Below are 19,963 nucleotides of genomic sequence, written 5' to 3' on the forward strand. Positions count from 1 at the left end.
ATAAAACTAAAAGTACTCAACTAGTAAAATACGCCTACCTCGGTGTACCTAACCTAGGTCTAGTACAAGGGAAGAAGTAAGTGAGGTGTAGCTTAGTTTCAGTATTCTTTGCCAAGAATCTAATCCGAGAATTCTCTAAGGGTCTAATCTGCTCCGTACCTTGGTTTAGAATGTAGGAGGTCTGGTATCTCTCTCTCAGGACTCGATTTCCCAACAACCTACAAGGGTAGCTTGGAAACACTGGAGCTGGATTTCTCGGCTGGAGAAAGGACAGCGTCTCTCAGTGCGTCAGCTGGAGGGTCGGCTTCCTTCGGCACTTGCTGCAGCAGGGCGCGTCGGGCAAGTAGATAGTCGAACTGCTCCAAACCAGCGTGTGTCTGTTTGGGCAAGTGTGGGCATATTTATACCTTGAAGGTGCCGAGTTTGACGTAAAGTTGGACATAATAACGTCATCAAAGACTTATTTCTTTGAAAACTCCATGAGTTCTTGGATAAATCAATATTCATGCAGGGGGAAGTCCCTGACTGCTGAAGGCGGGTTTTTCCAAGAAATCGTTGTAGATTTTCGGAGCTAGTGGAAGTAGCCAAGCCGTATTAGGACTACTTAAGCTATGTCTTAATATGGTTATGATTTCTATGCTTATATAAGGATACGGTATTTTATACCTATATAAGGGCATGAAACGGGAAAATTACACTAGGGTCCTAAAACACTATACAACACCCTTTCTCACCACCACAGCATAAGACGCTCCCTCCTCAATAGCCACAGTAGGGAGGAAAGCATGCCAAGGTCAGGAGAGGTGTCCAGACCACTGGCGTCACCTAGGTGCTCTCTTTCCAGTCCAGCTCTTCTAACTGGTCTGCTAAAGGGTCAGAAGACTCCTCCCAATCCCAATCACCACCTTCTGAGCGATAGGGAATATGTTGGCCGATGCCGATCCGGCTCTGGGTCCATTTCAGTGCTGAGGATGGGGACGGCATCGGCCGGGGCACAGCTGGTACCAGGGACATGGCTGGCGCCATTGGCGTCGTCTCTGGGATCGGCACCAGGAAAGGTTGAGTAAGGTCGACTGGCGTAGATCCGGATCCTGATCCTCGGGGGGTTTCCAGCGCCAGGACCGGAGCCGCCGGCTTCGAAGGCCCAGAACCCCCGACCGTCTCCACGGGGCCCGAAGGCACACCGGCAGAGTCGGGCTGACCAAAGATGGAGTGGAAAGCTTCGTAAAATGCACAAAGCTCGGCAGGGGATGCTCCGGCTCCCGGAAAGGGAGGGACGCGCGGAGTCGTACCAGAAGGAGGCACCGAAGACGGAACCTTTTAGCGATGACGCTCCGGGTCCCGCGTCACGTCAGCTGACCGACGGGGAGAAGACGAAGAGCAACGGTGCTTCTTCGCCTTCTTCTTGCGCTTCAACTTACCCGAAGAGTTGGATGACTTGGAGTGCGGACGAGGTGTGGGGTCTTAGTGACCGTCTCGTGACCTTCCTCTCAAGCGGGACCGGGAACGACACAGAGCCGACTGCCGGGCCTCTAAAAGCTTTCAGGACCGCTCCCACAAACACCTAGGATTCATGGCCCGACAGTCGGAGCACAACTTCGGGTCATGGTCGCGCTCCAGGCACCAGAGGCACAAGAGGTGTGGGTCAGTCACAGACATCATTTTGTGACAGGCCTCACAGGGCTTGAAGCCGGTACGACAATGGGACATCCCTCATGCACCAGGAGTCGAAGTTTCAAAAAAGAAGTTGACAAAAGTAAAAAAAAGTACAGTCAAAAAGTGACTAAAGGGGTAGCTCTCTCTGGATTTGCTCTAGGCTGGCACGGAAAAAGGAAGAACTGATAGCGCGCAGGGATGGCATCTAAATAGACACCGCTACATCATCCAGGCAAATACAACGCCGACGACTGACGTGGCGTTGACAAACACAACCTACTAACGCGCAGGGGTACTGCTGAGAAATATTCTCCGGATCCAGTCTGACTCCTGGGGGTAATTCTAAGGTAGGGATTCTATAACTAACAGTCTCTTTCAGCTCTACTGTTCTCTAGTACCTACCAATGTCATATATTCCCTTTAATATTTTATCTTTCCGTTGGGACGTTGTGGTGTTGGTCTGTCTTTCACTGACTGTGGTATAGATGACTCTTCATTGCTTGTGATGTGGTCATAAGTATTCATGGAACTGTATCAGTCAAATTAAGTGCGGGCTTGCACCTTGGGATTTTTGGCCTGATTTTTGTGTTTGGAAATAAAAATATATTAAAAAAATGATATGAAAGGAAAAACATTTTCTCAGATTAGGGCATACACTGTGGAACAGAGATATTGCCCAAAATTGTAGACACCGAGGAACCTCAAGTGTTTCTAAATGAAAGGCAGGAGTTGGCAACGCAGTATACTGTACATATGACGCCAGAGACAGTACTAACAAACACCTGAAAATATAGGGCAAATGCATAGAATACCAAGAGGGTCTGTATACTGAGGTATGGCAAATGAACAAACAGATTTGAAACCGTAATACTAAATGTGAGATGTGACAAGTTTAACTAGATACTTCATTAAGCTTGCAAATATTTATTCAAGACTGATATTGTTTGTAGAGCACTCAATCTAGTGTAACAGGTTGACGGTTTATTTTTGGTTAATTTAATCTCATTGTTTCAACTACATGCTGACACAAAAATGCTAATATTAAGATCTGGGGTAAAAATATTAAATAAAAAAGCAGGACGGAGATGGGGCAACAGAGGAGCACAAGGGCTGCAAATCCCAAGAACTGGGGTAGGAGAAACACTGCTATAGATATAAGGAAAGAAACACACCGGGGAGACATAAAGAGAGAGAGTAAACATCTGCACTCTCATGGAGTGCTGAAACTAAATGAAGAAAGTAGGTCCCTCGTGAGCTAGGGAAGGATACAAGTTATCCAATCAAAAAGGAGGTTATAGTTATTTTCCAGCGGAGGGACAAACAAGTAGAGGAAAAAAAGTCATCAAATGAGAACCAAGAAAAAGAGACTGACATGAAAGCAATCCAAGCAACAGGCTGACCCAAAAACCACTTTAAGTATACTGTATTGAAGAGAATATGTCTTCAACAATAAATAGAGTCAAAGCTGTCTCTAAGCGAGGCCTAAACGATGAGCAGATGGTGATTTCCTTTAAAACATGTTATGTCCAAAGCTTTTGAATGCTACTGATAAATGGCACTAACCTTTTGATCAGGCACTACGAAACTGGGAGCCTACACAGATGTATACATAAAAGAATGGAGTAGAAGAGAATGTAATCTTGCCTTACTGAAACCATTGCTGCTCATTGAAATTCCTGACTTTCTTTCCAACTACACAGTCCTTTGATCTTTCACTGCTGTTTACACTTAAATGGCCATGGTTTAGTGAGGAGGTAATTAATCACACATTCTTTGCGATGATCAACAACTCACCCTACTATGAACAATCTTTAGCTGCTCCCTTTTGCAATTTATGCAGTATACCTTCTCGGATAACCAAACATGCCTGGCTTATTTTACAAACCATAAACCCCTGAATTTCCTTTTTGAGGCGGTTAGATTTTAAAAACCCTGGTATCAGAATGTACCTTCTATGCATATATCTTATATAGATAAAAAGGCTCACATGTCTCTCATAAGCCGTGCATCCTCAGCTTGGACCAGCATGCTGCGGATCAGGTTGGAGTGGTCTGCCATGTCAGCTGTCAATTTCTGGTGCACAGAATGGTATTCATCCACCTTCCAAAAAATGTTAATAAATTGTTACAGACATTCAGGTCAGGTAAGACTCTAATAACAGTTATTGCCCAAGAGGGAGAACAATTTTGAAGATTTATTTTTGTAACAGCAGGTACGATATCAACACATAAATGAATATGAAACAATGAGTCCTAGAAAATTTCACTAGAATTTAGGAAGAGTAATGAGGTGAAATGACTGCCTTAACAAAACAATGCTTCATTGGTTTCTAAAAAGGTTGCTAACTAGAATTGGTTTAACTCTGGATCAGATGTGGATGTTGAGTTATTATTTAAGGATAAAATCCTGATTGGCTAACAGACTTTTAGTCCATTGAATGTTTTTGATTCACCTAATAGCTTTAGTTCCCAAAATCATAACTGTCTACCTCTGTTTAACAAAAGCCTTATTCTAGTTGAAAAGAAATAACTCACCAGTAAGCGTGTTGTGGAATGCCAGAAACTTACATTAAAGCATCAACTGGAGCAAAGTTTTCCCTGGATGACTATTCCTATTCTTGCTAATTAGGCCAGCTCTTTTTGTTTAACCATTTTATTGATAATTGTGGAACTAACATCCAGCAAACTCCAACCTTCATACCGGAAAAAAGAATCAACCAATTCATTAATGTGAATTGAGGTTAAAGGGTTGGAAAGTTACCTTTAGAGCAATATCCTGCCATGTGTTTGTCATGCTATTAGTCACTGAATTCTGATCTAGGGCTCCAGGCCGGTCTCTTTTGAAATCCATAACTGCTGACAGAACAGCTGTCTGTCCAGTGCATAATCTATTTGGATTTATGGCCCCTCACCAGCTTGTTGCATCCACTCAAGAAATCTTAGCTGCGTACTTTGAAAATATTTCAAGATGTTGGCGATTGTTAGCTCTCCTTGCTAGGTAAAACTGAGTTTCCTCACCACTCTCGGCGCCTTCGTACTCCAAATGAAACTGAAAATGTTGCTTCTGAAGCTTTATTAAGTCTGTTCTAGGAGCATGGTCGGGATGTCTGGCGGAAGTACAGAAGTTGATATGTATAACCGCTCCAGTTATTCATATACATTTTCAGCTCACCGGAGAGCTCAATATAATTAATTCTATTTTATTATTGCAGGTCCTTAGTTAACGTAAATACTAGGTTCATCACCCACACACAACAGCTCTGACCCACAAGTTACTTCCTATGTCAAGGTATTGTTTGAAATATATAACTTTTTTACATTTACTTTGAATACTGATAATTCTGAGAAGTGCTCGAGTTCCTTCCGTAGGGCAGGTATTGAGATTTTATGATGTTCTAGCGAAAACATTACATCATATGGAAATAGGCAGATTTTATGCTTCTCCGGTAAATGCCACTCCATTTAAGAGAGTATTTTTTGCGTATGTTGCTGTTAGGCTTCATAAGCAGTGCAGTGAGTAACAGAGGACATCATTATATTGATCTTCATTATAAGGAACATTCTTCTATATATTGACCGCTGACCAGTAATCTAACAGGGGGCTATTTGTAATTTGCCAGTAGGCTTTGCTTCATTTTCTCCCAATTCCCTTTACTTTCTCCCAACCTTATATTTTCTAGAATAATTTTTCAGAAAGAAACACTACACTAAGTCAACAACCTTTTATGAGTTGCAAGATATGACCGCGAGCACGCGGACCGCGGCGACGCCGTAGGAACAGAGCTCCTCTGACTCAATACCCGGAGGGCGCGGCACACCACTCCCCACCCGCGGAGCAGGTTATCCAGGAGCAGCAAGATGCACTCCACAAAGTCACCGAAATTAGCAGCTCCCCAACATCAGGCGCCGCGCCGGACGCCAGTCCACGGACGTTCCCGAGTGATGATGAAGCCATCTATGGGATATCGGATTCTCAACTTTCCACAGATCCACCAGATGTCACACCACAGACAGCAGACCTGCTCAACTGATGCCACTTGCGGAGTTCTAACGGGGCCCACCAACCCGACGCTGTCTTGGCTGCGGCCTGGACGGATAATGCTGCGCCTCTGGGGCTCGGCGGCATCTGGGGCGGCATCCTCGCCTTCTGGAGAGACGGCGGAAACGGGGCACAGTGAGTACTACCCTAGCCAATTGGACACTGACACAGTGCTGTAGTGGGAGGGGCTCCTTGCACCTCCTCTATCCATTGACCTTTGCCTATTGGCGACTAGCTGCACACATGGCCTGGGATATGTGGCCTGCCTTAACCAATTCCTAAACGGCTGGCCGGGCCGAGACTTCTGAGCAGCAGGTCAAGCCGAGTTAACCCAACATACTTTGGCTCCACGATGCCTATACTGTGAGGCCCAAGGAAGGATGATGACTCCCTTATTTGTCCAAGTTGCTGTACTGCTGAGACTGTGCCCAGCACACACCACCCCATAGACTTGAAAGGTTACTTCTCTCGCTTGAGAGTTTGGACGGTGGCATGTTTGGCTACTGCCCTTTTGGTATTCACCGATGGTTTGCCCTCTTCTGGCTAACTTTGTTCTTTCCTCTCTGTCCTCTTCTTGTTTTTCCAGGTTATGATACTCGTGACAGTGGAGGTGACTTTGGGTGTAGGTGGCGGGGATGTGCAAAGGGTCCAGGGTCAGTTGTTATTGTGAGAAGGGAGGGGGAATGCCTGAATAGTTACCATGACGCGATTAAAATTTGCACTTGGAACATTAGGGGCATGCACACGCCGTCACGCCGATATCAAATATTCTCCTACCTCAAACGCCACCGGGTTCAAATCGCACTCTTGCAGGAGACGCACTTAAACAAGGTGGAAGTGCTAACACTACGCCGTAGATGGAGGGGACAATTGTACGCCACGGAATACTCCTCATATGCCCGTGGGGCGCTGCTATGGGTGAGACCGGGCACTCCCTTTGCAATCACATACTCTTACATTGACCCGGAGGGTAGATTTGTGATTGTACATGGCCGGCTAGACGGGCAACCCGTGGTTCTGACTTCCTTGTACTCTCCCAATACAGACCAGGGGGGCTTTTTAACACACCTATCGGAGAAACTAGCGCCCTGGCATGGAGTCCCCTGGATACTCGGAGGCGATTACAATTGCATACTAGACGCGACACTGGATCGCTCCACTCCACCCAGGCCCGGCGCATTGACTTGCGGTGCTATGAAGGCGCTCATCCATTGGGCAACACAGTGGGCCCTGCAAGACGCTTGGCGCGCTCGCAACCCTGCTTCTAGGGTATACTCCTACTACTCAGGAGCGCACGCTTTACATGTGCGCCTGGACAGATATATGGTGTCTTCTGAACTTCTACTCCTCATCACAGACACACAGTACATGGGCCGCACGTATTCGGACCACAATCCACATACACTGGACATAACATGAGAGCGCCCACACCCGCCCATTCCTATTTGGCGATTACAGCCCGCTCTCTTACTAGACGCCCCTTTCCGAGATTCCCTGCAAGCATGCGTAGCGCAATATTTTGCGGACAACTCTGGCACTGCGTCCTCCCCACAGATCGAATCGGACGCCTTCAAGGTCGTGATTAGGGGGCACTGACTGGGCACACAGGGACATGCAGAAACGGTTGGAAAGAGATTTGCAGCGTGTGGAGGCTGACCTGCTCCGACGAGAGCAGGAGGCGATGGCAGGGGCCAACGGCCCGCTACTTGCAGCTCGCGAGGAACATACACGACTGCTGGAACGGCTCTGTCACCTTAACTACACTGCTCATTCGGCGCGCACGCACCATCTTAGTGATAAACCTGGAAAGTTACTGGCCTGGCTTGTTAGACAGGAAGACCGTACGGCGCCTGTGTCTGCCATCCACACTGCTGAGGAGGGGGTAGTATACACACAGGGTAAAATACACCAAGCTTTTGTACGACACTACCGAGCCTTGTATCGGTCTCAACTGAGAGCTCCTGCTGAAGCTATAGTGGACTATCTCTCAGGCGTACAGCTGCCACTCCTTGCAGCTGCGCAGCAGGGAGACCTAGAGGTGCCGCTTACGTTGGAGGACCTGCGCGATGCCATTTTTGCTCTCTCTAATTGCAAATCGCCTGGCCCGGATGGGCTACCGGCCGAATATTTTAAAACATGCTCAGAAATCCTAATTCCTGAGTTGCTTAAAGTATATACTGCTGCAATCGACGACTCTGCACTCCCCACCACACTCAATGAGGCCACTCTTGTCTCGCTCCTAAAACCTGGCAGGGATGACACAAATATGGGCTCTTACAGATCACTCGCTCTGTTAAATACGGATTACAAAATCTTTACTTCTATTTTAGCTCAGCGCCTGGCTACCGTGGTCTCCACCCTTGTCCATCATGACCAGAATGGCTTCGTGCCCGCACGCAGCACCTCTTACAATATTCGCCGCCTCTTCAGGGTGCAGGAAAGTGCCGCGCTTCACTGGCCGAGATCAGGGTGCCTGGTGTTAGACCTTGAGAAAGTCTGACTCTGTGGAGTGGCCCTACCTCAAGGCAGTGCTGGAGAAGTTCAACCTGGGAGACGCATACGTCGACATGGTTGGACTGCTATATCAGAGACCTACTGTCCGAGTACGAATGGGCAAACTGCTTTCGGATGCAGTGGCCGTGCGGAGGGGAACTAGGCAGGGCTGCCCCCTGTCGCCACTCCTTTTTTCCTTGGCCATAGAACCCCTCGCGGCTTTCTTGCGAGCGCGGGGAGTGGACTGGGGGATCCCATAGGCAGACGGCCTACACGTGGTCTCGCTTTATGCAGATGACCTGCTCCTATACGTGCGAGACCTCACATGTGTGCCACACATACTATCAGACATATTCCAGACTTTTGGGGATGTGTCGGGACTAAGAGTCAACTGGGCCAAGTCTGGCGTATACTCCTTCAGCCCTGACACACAGGAGTGCGACGTCCACATTAGTGGTGAGAGGCTCGCCTGGTATCCCACTACGTTCAAATATCTCGGGATGCACATCTACCGAGATCCGTCTGACGTAATGGATGGAAACCTGATGCGTGCAATCTCTTCGCTGCGTGCACAGATGGCCTTCTGGAGGACACTGCCGCTGAATGTGCCTAGCCGGATTGCGCTATCCAAGATGATAGTATTGCCAAGGCTGTTATACCACTTCGTCAATATTCCATTATACGTCCCTGCCCGAGTGTTCCGAGACCTGGACACCATGATCCGGAATCTCATTTGGAACGCTGGAAGACCCCGTGTTGCACTGACAAAACTCTACACGCCCACTGAGGCTGGAGGATTGGCAGTCCCCAATTTAGAATTATACTATCTAGCGGCGCAGCTGCAGTGGGTGTCATGCTGGATGGGTGGGAGGAATCTAGACGACACCGCCACTGACGCCACTGTATGGACACACGCACAACTCTGCACATTGTTTCACCCCCTAACCAAAGGCCCCCGCACGCTACCGTTACATGTAGCGGTGGCTCGCAAGTGCAAGTGCTTCCTACGTAGCCTGAAATTGACGCATGAGGTGAAGCCTTATGCACCCGCGCTCCCCCTGCTAGGCACCCCTAGGCGGGGTGGAATGGTGACGCCGACCATGTTAGAGAACTGGACGGCGGCTGGTGTGGAAACAATGGGAGATCTTTATGCAGATGGAGCGCTGCTTCCTTTTCGAGACCTAACAGGAAACGCAGGCTTACCAGCCGGACAATTTCTCCTCCACGCATCGATATTGCGCACATACACGGAATCCTGGGGTGACATACAGGAGGATTTACTAATGCATCAGCTCATGCAGTACCTACATGTAATGGGTAACGGCTCCCATATTATACACTGGCTAGCACAGGCCCTTCTCGTGCACACGCAAAGATCCACACAGCCATTGCGGGATAAATGGGCGGCTACCCGAGGGAGGGGATGGACTGACAAGGAGTGGACCATGGTATTGGCCGGCCCTGTAAACATCCCATGTAATTCACGCTTCAAAATAATACAGTTTTATATCCTACACCAGGCATATCTGTCACCAGATAAAATTAACAGGTATTTCACGACTACCACCGCTAGCTGCCCCCGATGCACCCTGGTTGGCGCGGACATTTTACACATGCTCTGGAATTGCCCCACTCTTGCTACATATTGGAATGAGGTGACGACCCTGTTAACGCAAAGCGCTGGCGCAGGCCTACCCCATACATGGGAAGCATGCATCCTGGGGTTGTATAAAAGGACTAAACTGAATAAAGTGCCGGCCCGATTCTGGGACCTAGGGCTCATCACTGCCAAACGCATGCTCACCAAACATTGGAAGGGCGAACCTCCGCTCACTAAATATTGGTGTACTTCCTTTACTAACTGGGCGAGGGCTGAAAGCATCACACTAGACCGAGAAGAAACTGCAGGCTTAAGGAAGTTTCCAATCGCGCAACTTTGGGATGATACCCTGAGATCCTTCCAACAGGCGAGCTTGGCTCAAGGGCTCACTTAGGAGATAGTGCACTAGAAGAGACACATGCCTATGAGATGGGACACTGCCATACAGCTAGGCTGTGCTGTCCCCCTGACACATACGAGCCCCAAGAGTTAACACCACGGCTCCTCCTGGTTGGTGATGGATCAACCTCCCCCTGTCCCATTAAGCGACGATTACAACGTACTCCTGCCACACTGATCACGGACCCGGACACTCACCTCCATGGCTGCACACTGACCCACCTCACGACACTGTACACCTAATGACACGACCTGTCCCCCCCATTTTTCCTTTCCACCCCGCTCAGCGATCACTCCGTGGTACCTGAGACCCTGTCCTTTTTCTCCTGGTTTTGTCCTATTTGACCTCTTGTCCCGATGGAGTCTTGTTTAGACGTTACTGCGGCAGATTCCACTGCCGTATTTGTTATAATGTTGAATATGTTGAATTGGAGAACTGACCACATCCGATATTCGGTACTCCTGATCACACATCACACCTGGCGCTACCACACGCTGCAAATCAGGAATTAGATAAACACGAAACAGAGCCACAAATACATGCCACCTCCCACCTGGGTGAAGAGAGGGGAACCTTAGTATCACACAACATCTTACTCAAGTTCAATTCAGTGGTTTCAACTTTAGAGATGACGTGGACAGATTCATTATACTAGACCATCATGTTTTCTGGATGCCACAAGGTATTTGTTATTTTCATCTGGAGTAGTTCTTTCCTTGACTGTAATGGACTCCATCTACACTGAATGGCCTGACTAGTTGAGAGAAATCAGAACCTGTTCCCCAATAAAGCTGCATCTCTCCGCCTTTTAGCCTCATACAATATCCACTTGTACTCCCATCAGGCTGCTGAACTCCACAATCAGTGTCCATTTAGACCCCGATTAACTCCTACATCACCAATCACTCCGGAAGAGGACTCACTCTGTAGAATCTCTTTGCTAATAAAGGTCTTCTTCAAATATCCAAGGGACCTGTCTGCATCGTACCTTCTAGTAGCAGCAAGTTATCTGCATCCCTCATATTGTCCACTCGGTATTCCAACTGAATATCCACGAGTATCAGTGTTGGGACCACACAATCCTTACAGCCTCTCGGTCCTTCTGTGCCAATTTCAGATCCAACATGGAATACTGAACCAGGGTAACTATCGCCATTAGTCCTTCTAGTTTGTGCTCAGTCTTTGTCAGTCCTTTTTTCAATGCAAGATCCATTAAAGCAACCTTCCTCACTGTGTTTGATGTTATGTTCTGGAGATCCTTTAGTGCAATTAAAATGAGGGACTCTTGATCTGCTACACAATCACTTTCTCCCCTCCAAATCTGTCCTCAATGTGGTTTAGGTGTAAAAAAAAAACTCATCTCATATTTCCTTTTCTGTTGTTCTTTTTCATCCTTCGGGGACATGACCATGCAGGGCGGAAGTCAAACCAAAACTCTCCCTGTTGAGCCTGGTGGCGGTAATTAATATTTCTGGGCAGCCAACCACATTCAGGCTCTTAAACTTAAACTCCTAAAATGGTGCTCATCCCTCTACACGACAGCCCTGGCTGATCCACCAAAGCCTGCTCCTTACCAGCCTGCCCCCTGGGCAGGCGCCATTTTAAATTTCAGGCAGCCCAGGAGGAGTGTGTTCTTTCTTTCCCTGCGTTAGCTACACCACCAGGAAGACTCCTGGAAGTTCTTCACAAGCCCGCAGGGGATTTCGCAAGGTCCTGGGAGGTTTTATCCACCTCACCTACTAAGTTGCAGCTGATTAACAAGGGAGGCTGCGTACTCTGTGGGGCCTAGAAAGCCCTTCTTCCCCCAGGCTTGCCTTTACAATGAACTCTAAATGACTTGCAAGCACATTTAAGTAAACTTAATATTCACAAGGGCAATTAATCAGTAGGAGAAGAACAACATGGGATGCTTACTTAGCTTCAGAAGAACCGTACCCATAACCACCTTTATGAATCTCACAAGCACCCATTTCGTTCCCCATATAAATGAGTGAAGTAATGGCTTTTAAAAGCGAAGGAGCAATCTTCCTATAAAAGTGACCACTGGCTCCATTTGGACAGCATGGTTGTTTATTTTAGTAGTTTGAATTGTTTTCCAGACCTCATCCTTCATTATAGGGGGATGACATCAACCTCATACACCTGGTAACCAAACCAATTTGATATCGCATTTAAAATGGTTATGGTCTATTTACTTCCGAGTGGTCTTAATCGTACAGAGCTTGGCAGAACTCTAAACCTATCCAACCTACGTTGCTCGTTCATAAGCGCTACTCTTCTTGTATCTTTTAACACCCCAACAGTCATACAAACAACTATGATCCTAAAGCATGTGCAGACATTTTTGCTCAAGAAGTAAACGGACAGATTGATTCCACTTTATTTGTCATTAATAGGTTAAGGGCCTTACTTAGGGTTTACCTTTGTGGAATGGACAGCATAAACCAGCAGTCCCCCACTCTGCCAAACTTGCAGTACCCCTGCTCTATTTAGTCAGGGAATCATTGACTATCAACAGGCCCCTGCCCTGGCTTCGCTGATGGTAACCCATGACCCAGTGATCCGATTTTCCCTGACCCTATTCCCCAAGTGAATCCTAGCAGAACTTGGCAGGGAAAATTATAAATGGTCCCCACGATGAGGGGGGAAAAATCCCTTCAAGTCGGGCCCATTAACTTTTTGTTCAGAGAAAATAAACTTGCACTTTTAGAGTTTGATTCTCCTAAGTGGGTGCTTTAAATAAGGCAATTGGTACGTAGGGCAAATACTCAATATAGTTAAGGGATTTGCAGTTGCAGCAGCTGCCTTCACAGCATAGAGCTTCTCGCCAGACAGATGGGAATCTCTAAATACAGAAGACAGTCCTTCACCAGGGTGACCGGTGCCCCACTGGCGGACCTTCCGCTAGGGTGTAAATAAGGCCTCAAGTCAACTTACTACTGCTGCTCCGCTCTAATAATCCCTTGTTAACATAGATTAATTGTGATTTCCTTCAATATCCTTCTCGTCTTGCTTCGTCTTTCAATAAGTTTCTTTATGTTGACTAATAATACAATAATCATAATGTTCTCGAATTGATTATAAGATTCAATGTATGGATTGCCTATTGTGCGTTGGAAAATCATGGATCAATTTTAAAAAAGTACTCCCTTCAAAGAAAAAAGCAAGGGTGTGGCCAATATGGCGGAGTAGTCGGGTGCTCTCTCCTGGAGCTCCTGACTCTGCCAGCCTGCCTGGTGATTCTCCCATCCTGAGCTGCGTTGCGGACAAGGCCTTTGGACAACTGAGACTGCAGGTGGCCAACCCTGTGCTGGGGTTCCTTCAGCCTAAAGTACATTCTGGGCACATCCTGAACCTGGAGACCCTGGTGGCAGAGTGGCAAACTGTGCTGCTGCTGGGTGTTTGAGTGTCCCGGGGCCCTGCACGGGGGCACGGGAGTCCCGTGGGTTGTATGAGAGCCGCTGGCGCTACCCTGGGACACTGGAGGCACTGGTAAGGCCTGGGACAATGGCTCCGGTAATGTGAGGTCCCCCACTGGAGTAGCAATGCCCAGGAATAAGGCCATTCACCTGATGGAGTCACCCATCCACCCGACCTGCAACACGTTTTACAGAAGGCGCATCCCTGCAGGCGGCTCCTGACCTGGGTGCCGCAAAGTAAGCAACGTGGGGAGCCAAACGTGAGAATGATGCCCTGGCCTGCTGGTGGTTTTCTCAGTCGGACGGAGACTAAGTGTTACTCTGGGTGGCCAGGCAGTGGTGCCTAGGGCCTATGCCACTGAGTTAGAGAGAGTGGCAGTCTAGTCCAGAGGATCACTATAAATGTAGAGCCAGAGCCCCTCTGTAGATACTACAATTGCAAAGCAAGAAAGTGGGGACATTGAAGGCCCAGCCCATGGGGCAGCGACCAACGGTGTGGGACAAGACAGTGAAAAACCACACAACTGGCACTCCGAGATGATGAGCCCCCTGTCCGATACACAACAGGGGGGACATTTGCAGCTAATGCTTGAAGCAGGGGCCCTTTTGAGAATCTAGGAGAACTGGAACATCATTACCTATGCCCCCCCAAGAAAAAACAGACATGGCGGCATTCTTTCATACTTGAATAAGCCCCAGCCAAAAATGCTAAACTGGCGCAATGACACTGTCTGCACACCTCAGCACTCTCCCAAGAACATGACCCTGATCAAAGAGGACCTACTTGTAAGCATCTTTAACATGGAACTCGAAGACAAACTTTGTCAGGACTTTGAAATGGGCCTCGCAGACATGAGAGCAGATTTTGGAGCTAAAAGTCAAGAGCTCTAAATTAACAACACGGTAGGGGGAGGAACCAGAACAATCAATTTAGGTGGAAATAGTATTGCAGACCATTAAGTCATTAAAGCAAAACAAGACCCCTGGTCTGAAGGCTATACCACACACTTTTACAGAACATTTGCCTCTAAACTGCCCCCCAAGCTTGCCTCTGTTTAATTTCGGTGACAGCCAAGGATCCATGACACCTTAGATGGAAACCTCATTTGTGAACTTCATATTGCCGGACAACTTTATTGAACATTGAAGCTATACACTAGAATTTTGACCACCTGTCTGAATGTTGTTCTTCCCACACTGATCCATCCAGATCAGAGCGGTTTTGTGCAGGATCATCAGGCACACAACAACATCGGGACCACAATCCATGTAGTCAAAAAAGCTTTGCTTGAAAAGATCCTAGCAGTATTGCTGTACCTCGACTTAGAAAAAGCTTTTTACCTGGTGGATTGGTGTTATCTGTGCCTTGTGCTCCAGAGAATGGGATTGGGCCCACATTTCTTGGGGATGGTCTTCTCTAACTATGCCCATCCTATAGCTACGGTGGCACTGAAAGGCCTCACTTCCCACATGTTCACACCTAACAGAGCACCAGGAAGGACTGCCAACTTTCACACCACCTTTTTGTCCTCTTCATTGAACCGTGGAGCTCACGAGTACAAGATTTCCTTACAAGCGGATGGTGTGTTGCTCACTTTGGGGGGCCCACAATCCTCCCTCCTGGCTGTAGTAGCCCATCTTCCGACTTCCGTGTTGATGTCAGGCTACAAAATCAGCATTGACAAATCTGAGGTCCTGAACCGGACTCGTGAGAGGAGGGGAATGAACTAACCAGCCCACTCCTATCACTCTGTGTACTAAAATTAATCAGATACTTAGGTGCTTAAATTACTAGTTCTATCAGAGAGCAATCTGAGGGTAATTACCCTCCCCCATTATTGGCTCAGATAAAATGGGATTTAGAGACGTGGAAATGTGTCTTTATCACCTTAACGGTCAATATCAAAACTGTTAAAATGAATGTAAACCCATGTCTCCTTTGTTTCAGGCTCAGGCGGTTAGATGTCCAGTATCTAAATCAAATCGAACTACGCCTGTTGGAGCTTATATGAAGGGGTAATTCATCCATGGTGCCTAGGAATATACCGGTGCAGCCTAGGGATGAGGGAGGATTAGCTATGCCCAACATTACCCATTATTATGAAGCAACACATATGTAGATCGCAGTGGAACGGTCCATGCTGAACTCTGAAACAATTGGAAGCAGATGGATCATGCAATAGTCCAATGCCCCCTGTGGGATTTATTGTGGTTAGAAAAAAAGGAAAGGCCTTCTAATGCATATTTGACCAGCCCAGTAAGCAAAACGTTAACAGTATGGGACTCCTCAGTTACTGCCAAACAGCTGGCGAACTATCCTTCGCCCCATACACAAGTACATTCCAATGAGAATTTCACACCAGGGTTGAATGATCACTCCTACTGACACTGGAGAGGGGTAGGTTGGTGGATAATTTCCGAAATTTTTAGCGCTTTCATCCACAATCCCCAAGACATTTCTACAATGCAAGGCTGAGTTCCACCTTTCTGAAAAAAGAGTGATTGCATTATGCCCAGCTGCGTCATTGGGTTTTGAATCCACTGGTACATCAAGCGGCCACATGAGAGAAGACTCAATTTGAAACAATTTTTCCTAAAATGATAGGCATGAGAGGTACCATTTCCAAGGAAACACAATCAGTTCTGGGGCACCTTTAGGGAGAACCTATCACTAATAAACAATGGAAAGGATTAGGAGGGACATACACTCATCTTCCACTTTTATCCAAGGGAGGGAGATTCATTAAAAAGTTTGGTATGGCTTGCATAATGCCTCTGCGTTTACACAGGATATACACTAGTGTGAACCCTGCATGTTGCAGGGTCTCCGGGTCATTGGAGAGGCAATTTACATCTGATATCAATGTCCCGTAATCTGACCGTTCTGGAGAAAGGTGACAACTATGTTCAAATAATTGCTGGGTTTTCCACTGCTTTGTACTCCAGATGTGCTGCTCTTGGGGGTGGTTCCAGAGACTGTGGTCACGACTGGCAATGGAACAGCTAACTAGAAAAATAAATGGAACACACTTCCGCTTTGAGGTCAAATGGAAGCCCCTCTATAGATGGATGTGCAGGGACCTTTCGAACGCTAGGATGCTTCCCCGCTGGAGGGCTTAGCGCATCTTTGGGTGAGCTGAGCTGCTCCCTTAAAGTACAACTCAGCTGTGATTTTCTCTGGCTGAAGTGACAAGCAAACAACTATCTATGGTTAGCTTGAGTCTGTGGATCTTTTGTTGGATTCTCCTCCCAGGTTTGGGATTCTGGGGAGGGGGTTAATTTGGGAATAGGTGGAAGGAGTTTATTTCTTCTTATTTTTTTGTAAGTTGTCTTTTGTGGATGCCTGGCATCATGTAGTAAAGCAATACATGTAGCTCCCTCTATAGGACAATGTACTGATGGTGGCTTGCTTATTCAATGTTCTCTCTTAAAAATTGTTAATTAAAAAAAAGTTAAAGAAAACAACAACTCTGGTAACAGCTTATAGTATTTCCCCCCCTTCCCATTGTCTACTCCTGGCTTCTATTCCTAAGGAGGCAATCTACTTCTAGTGAAGGCCTCTGTTACCCCCTTGCCTAATAAGTAGTGGTTCCATGTTACTTTGTTTATTTGTAATCCTTGCGTATTTATAATTCTTAGCAGCAGAAAATAAATAAAGATTTGATTTCACAATATTTAAGCCTTTACCTTCCATGGGGCTAACCTTTCAGTATTTGCTCCCCTCCATGCCTCCCGCTATCTTCCAAATCATTCCAGGTGGCTGTGCACTGCAACTCAAGTCCTTCCTCTCTGCCACCTTATAAGATGGCAGTCTCCTTCTACACTCCGATATTCCTCACACTCAGGCTCCAAGCAATCCGCTCCACAGTTGATGCTCTAAGGAAGCTGTTCACGATTGCCACATCATCCATTGTTAATTGGTCACTGGTTCTAGAACTCCTTCAATTGCTCTTCCCCAATGCCAACTTCCATCCTTGTCCACCTAGCAGGATAATCACCATCAGGAAGAAGGGGATAGAGCGGGTAAGGGTCGGGTATCAAAGAACACCAATGGCGTTACAGGGGTCACCTAGCAATGTGCCTCAACTACTCTTCTGGTTTTTAAGGACTGACAACCTCCTCCCTGGATCTGCTTCTTTTCTCTAGTATGATTGTTTTTCAGCCATCTTGACCAGGGCCTCTGAAAACCCCTCTGCTTCAAAAGTTAGATTACTGTGTAGACTAATTGCGTCTATGTTTTGTTCCTACATTCTTTTCTTTCCCCTTGCTGATTAGAACACTTTTAGGGTGGAGTTCACATTTTAACTATTTCTACCCTCTAGGGACTACTTCTACCTTAGGCCATGGATACACACGTCATATTGTTAACGCTTATGATTTTGCAAGTTTTCATATAGAAAAAACAACATCAACTATTCAGAAAGAAAAATAGGAAATAAATGCTCACATTTTAAATCTCTTAGGAGACACAGAACTGACCTGTAGCAGAACTTTCTTCAATTCTTCAAAGTATTTAGGAAAGTCTGCTTCTACTTGAAGTTCTTCAATTGCCAAAAAGGATGACAGTGATTGAATGATGTCACCAGCCAGATCAATGTCATCAGTATTGATAGAAATCTAAAAAAATCAAACAAATAATGATTTTAAGGGGTTGTTTGTTTTAATTATAGACTACCATAACCAACAAGTTGATTTGTTGAAACTGTGTTACTAGGGATGTGTAACAGATTAAGTTCTTCAACAGCCCTTTATGTTCAACTGAAAGAAGCAACAAGGTCTTAACTTCCTCAGATTTAGCCCCATTTTTGGTACTTCTTTAAAAATGAACCACCAGAAAACAAAAAGATGCTGCAAAGCTGAGTTTGTTGTACTCTTCCATACCCAAAATACAGCAACAGACACAGGTGCCCCCCCCCTCATCATTATCTCCATTCTTATTTATACCAGTCTGCATGCACCTGGTGATCACTAAGTCCATACTGTGTACATTATAAACCACCTAATTTAATATCACAAAATAAGTAAGCTGATTTCTTGAACATGACAGAAATGGAACTGTTCCACAATCCATTTAGTGAAACAATGTCTAGATTCCCATTTAGGTTTTCACCACTTTTTCACATTTTATATAGTATCAATGCTATGCCTTTCAGTGACAGTTCTTCAAAACCCTACAGAAAAATGGGTGGGAAGTATAAATGTGAGAACACAAGTGAAGGACTGTAAGGTGCACCCCCTTCATTTCACTTGGTGAGAGGAGCTTGTGGGAGAACAGAAACACAAGGGTTGAAGAAGAAGTAGTACTCACTAGGGTGATAAGACACCTGGGCTGGCACCATCCTAAACAGAGGTGGCCTGGCAAAACCTTTTGGTCTCCACCCTATTCTGTCAGTGAAGCTACTTATTGAGTATCCACTGATTGAAGTATGAGGAGGCTGTGCCTGACATGAAATGGTAGTTTTTTTAGCACTGAGAATGCAGGACTAGACCACAGAGATTAGCAAAAGAAATAGACAGGAAAAGGAACCTTGTATTTTAAAATATTGCCACAGAACCTCTTCTGCAATTCTGTAAAGTTAATGAGCACTTTTTGCCTTTGAACATTGGTATTAATCTGAAATGCTTGTATTCTTTGGGCCTTCACTTCATGACCCCTTACAATTTTGCTGAAATGCACAGCATAGAAATACCAGAGTAGAAACCATGTTGGTGGAACTGTGCCCGAGAAAATCAATGTATGTACTCCACTTGTTCAGCTAGACGCTGCATGTGCTATTTTTTTCTTGAGCTCTGGGTTTGGCAAGCATCTGGCTTTATCTTTATTAAAATAGGCAAGCATATCTGCAATTCTGTGGCTGACCCAAGTGCAATCTTTGAGAAGGTAACCTGCACTAGGTGAGAAGAAGTTCTGTTTGCGCAAGCAGTGCACTACATTTAGGTCGCTTTCTAGTGAATGAGAAACTACAATGTACACAGCGTAGAACTTAGTGGGCATTTAATTCAATTAATGTTTGTGACAGGTTTGGAATTGTTAAAATTGAAGCTGCCTCACCTCTCCACTGGGTTGCATCTTAATGTACAGCGGTCCTGCACCACGCAGTGAAGTGAAGCAGATCTGAAACGGCACACTTTGGATCTCAGTATCTTCAGGCAACAAGAAGTTTTGATTCAACCACATGATGACCTTTCAAAGTAAAACGTTTGATTAGAAGCATGTTACTTAAGTAAATATAGTGCAAACTGCGGCAGCAGTAACAGGATTACAGCTGAAAGATATGTATCTTTGTACTGTTTACATTCCATAAAAGAAGCAAAAGAGGGACCTTTAAATATTTTTTTTTTAAATAAGAATTTTAA

General features: G+C 46.1%; 1 protein-coding gene across 1 annotated transcript in view; it reads right to left on the reverse strand.

Annotated features, from left to right (window-relative positions):
• BBS2 (Bardet-Biedl syndrome 2) overlaps positions 1–19,963 on the reverse strand; it is a 353,876-nt gene that overhangs the window by 66,127 nt on the left and 267,786 nt on the right. The window contains exons 16-18 of the mRNA XM_078670690.1: positions 19,659–19,790; positions 18,086–18,223; positions 3,644–3,756 (exon numbers count right to left, since the gene is read on the reverse strand). Coding sequence (XP_078526816.1) covers positions 3,644–3,756; positions 18,086–18,223; positions 19,659–19,790 — 383 coding nt within the window. The remainder of the gene's footprint in view (positions 1–3,643; positions 3,757–18,085; positions 18,224–19,658; positions 19,791–19,963) is intronic.

This window comes from Lissotriton helveticus, chromosome 12 (genome assembly GCF_964261635.1).
Source record: "Lissotriton helveticus chromosome 12, aLisHel1.1, whole genome shotgun sequence".
NCBI lineage: Eukaryota > Metazoa > Chordata > Amphibia > Caudata > Salamandridae > Lissotriton > Lissotriton helveticus.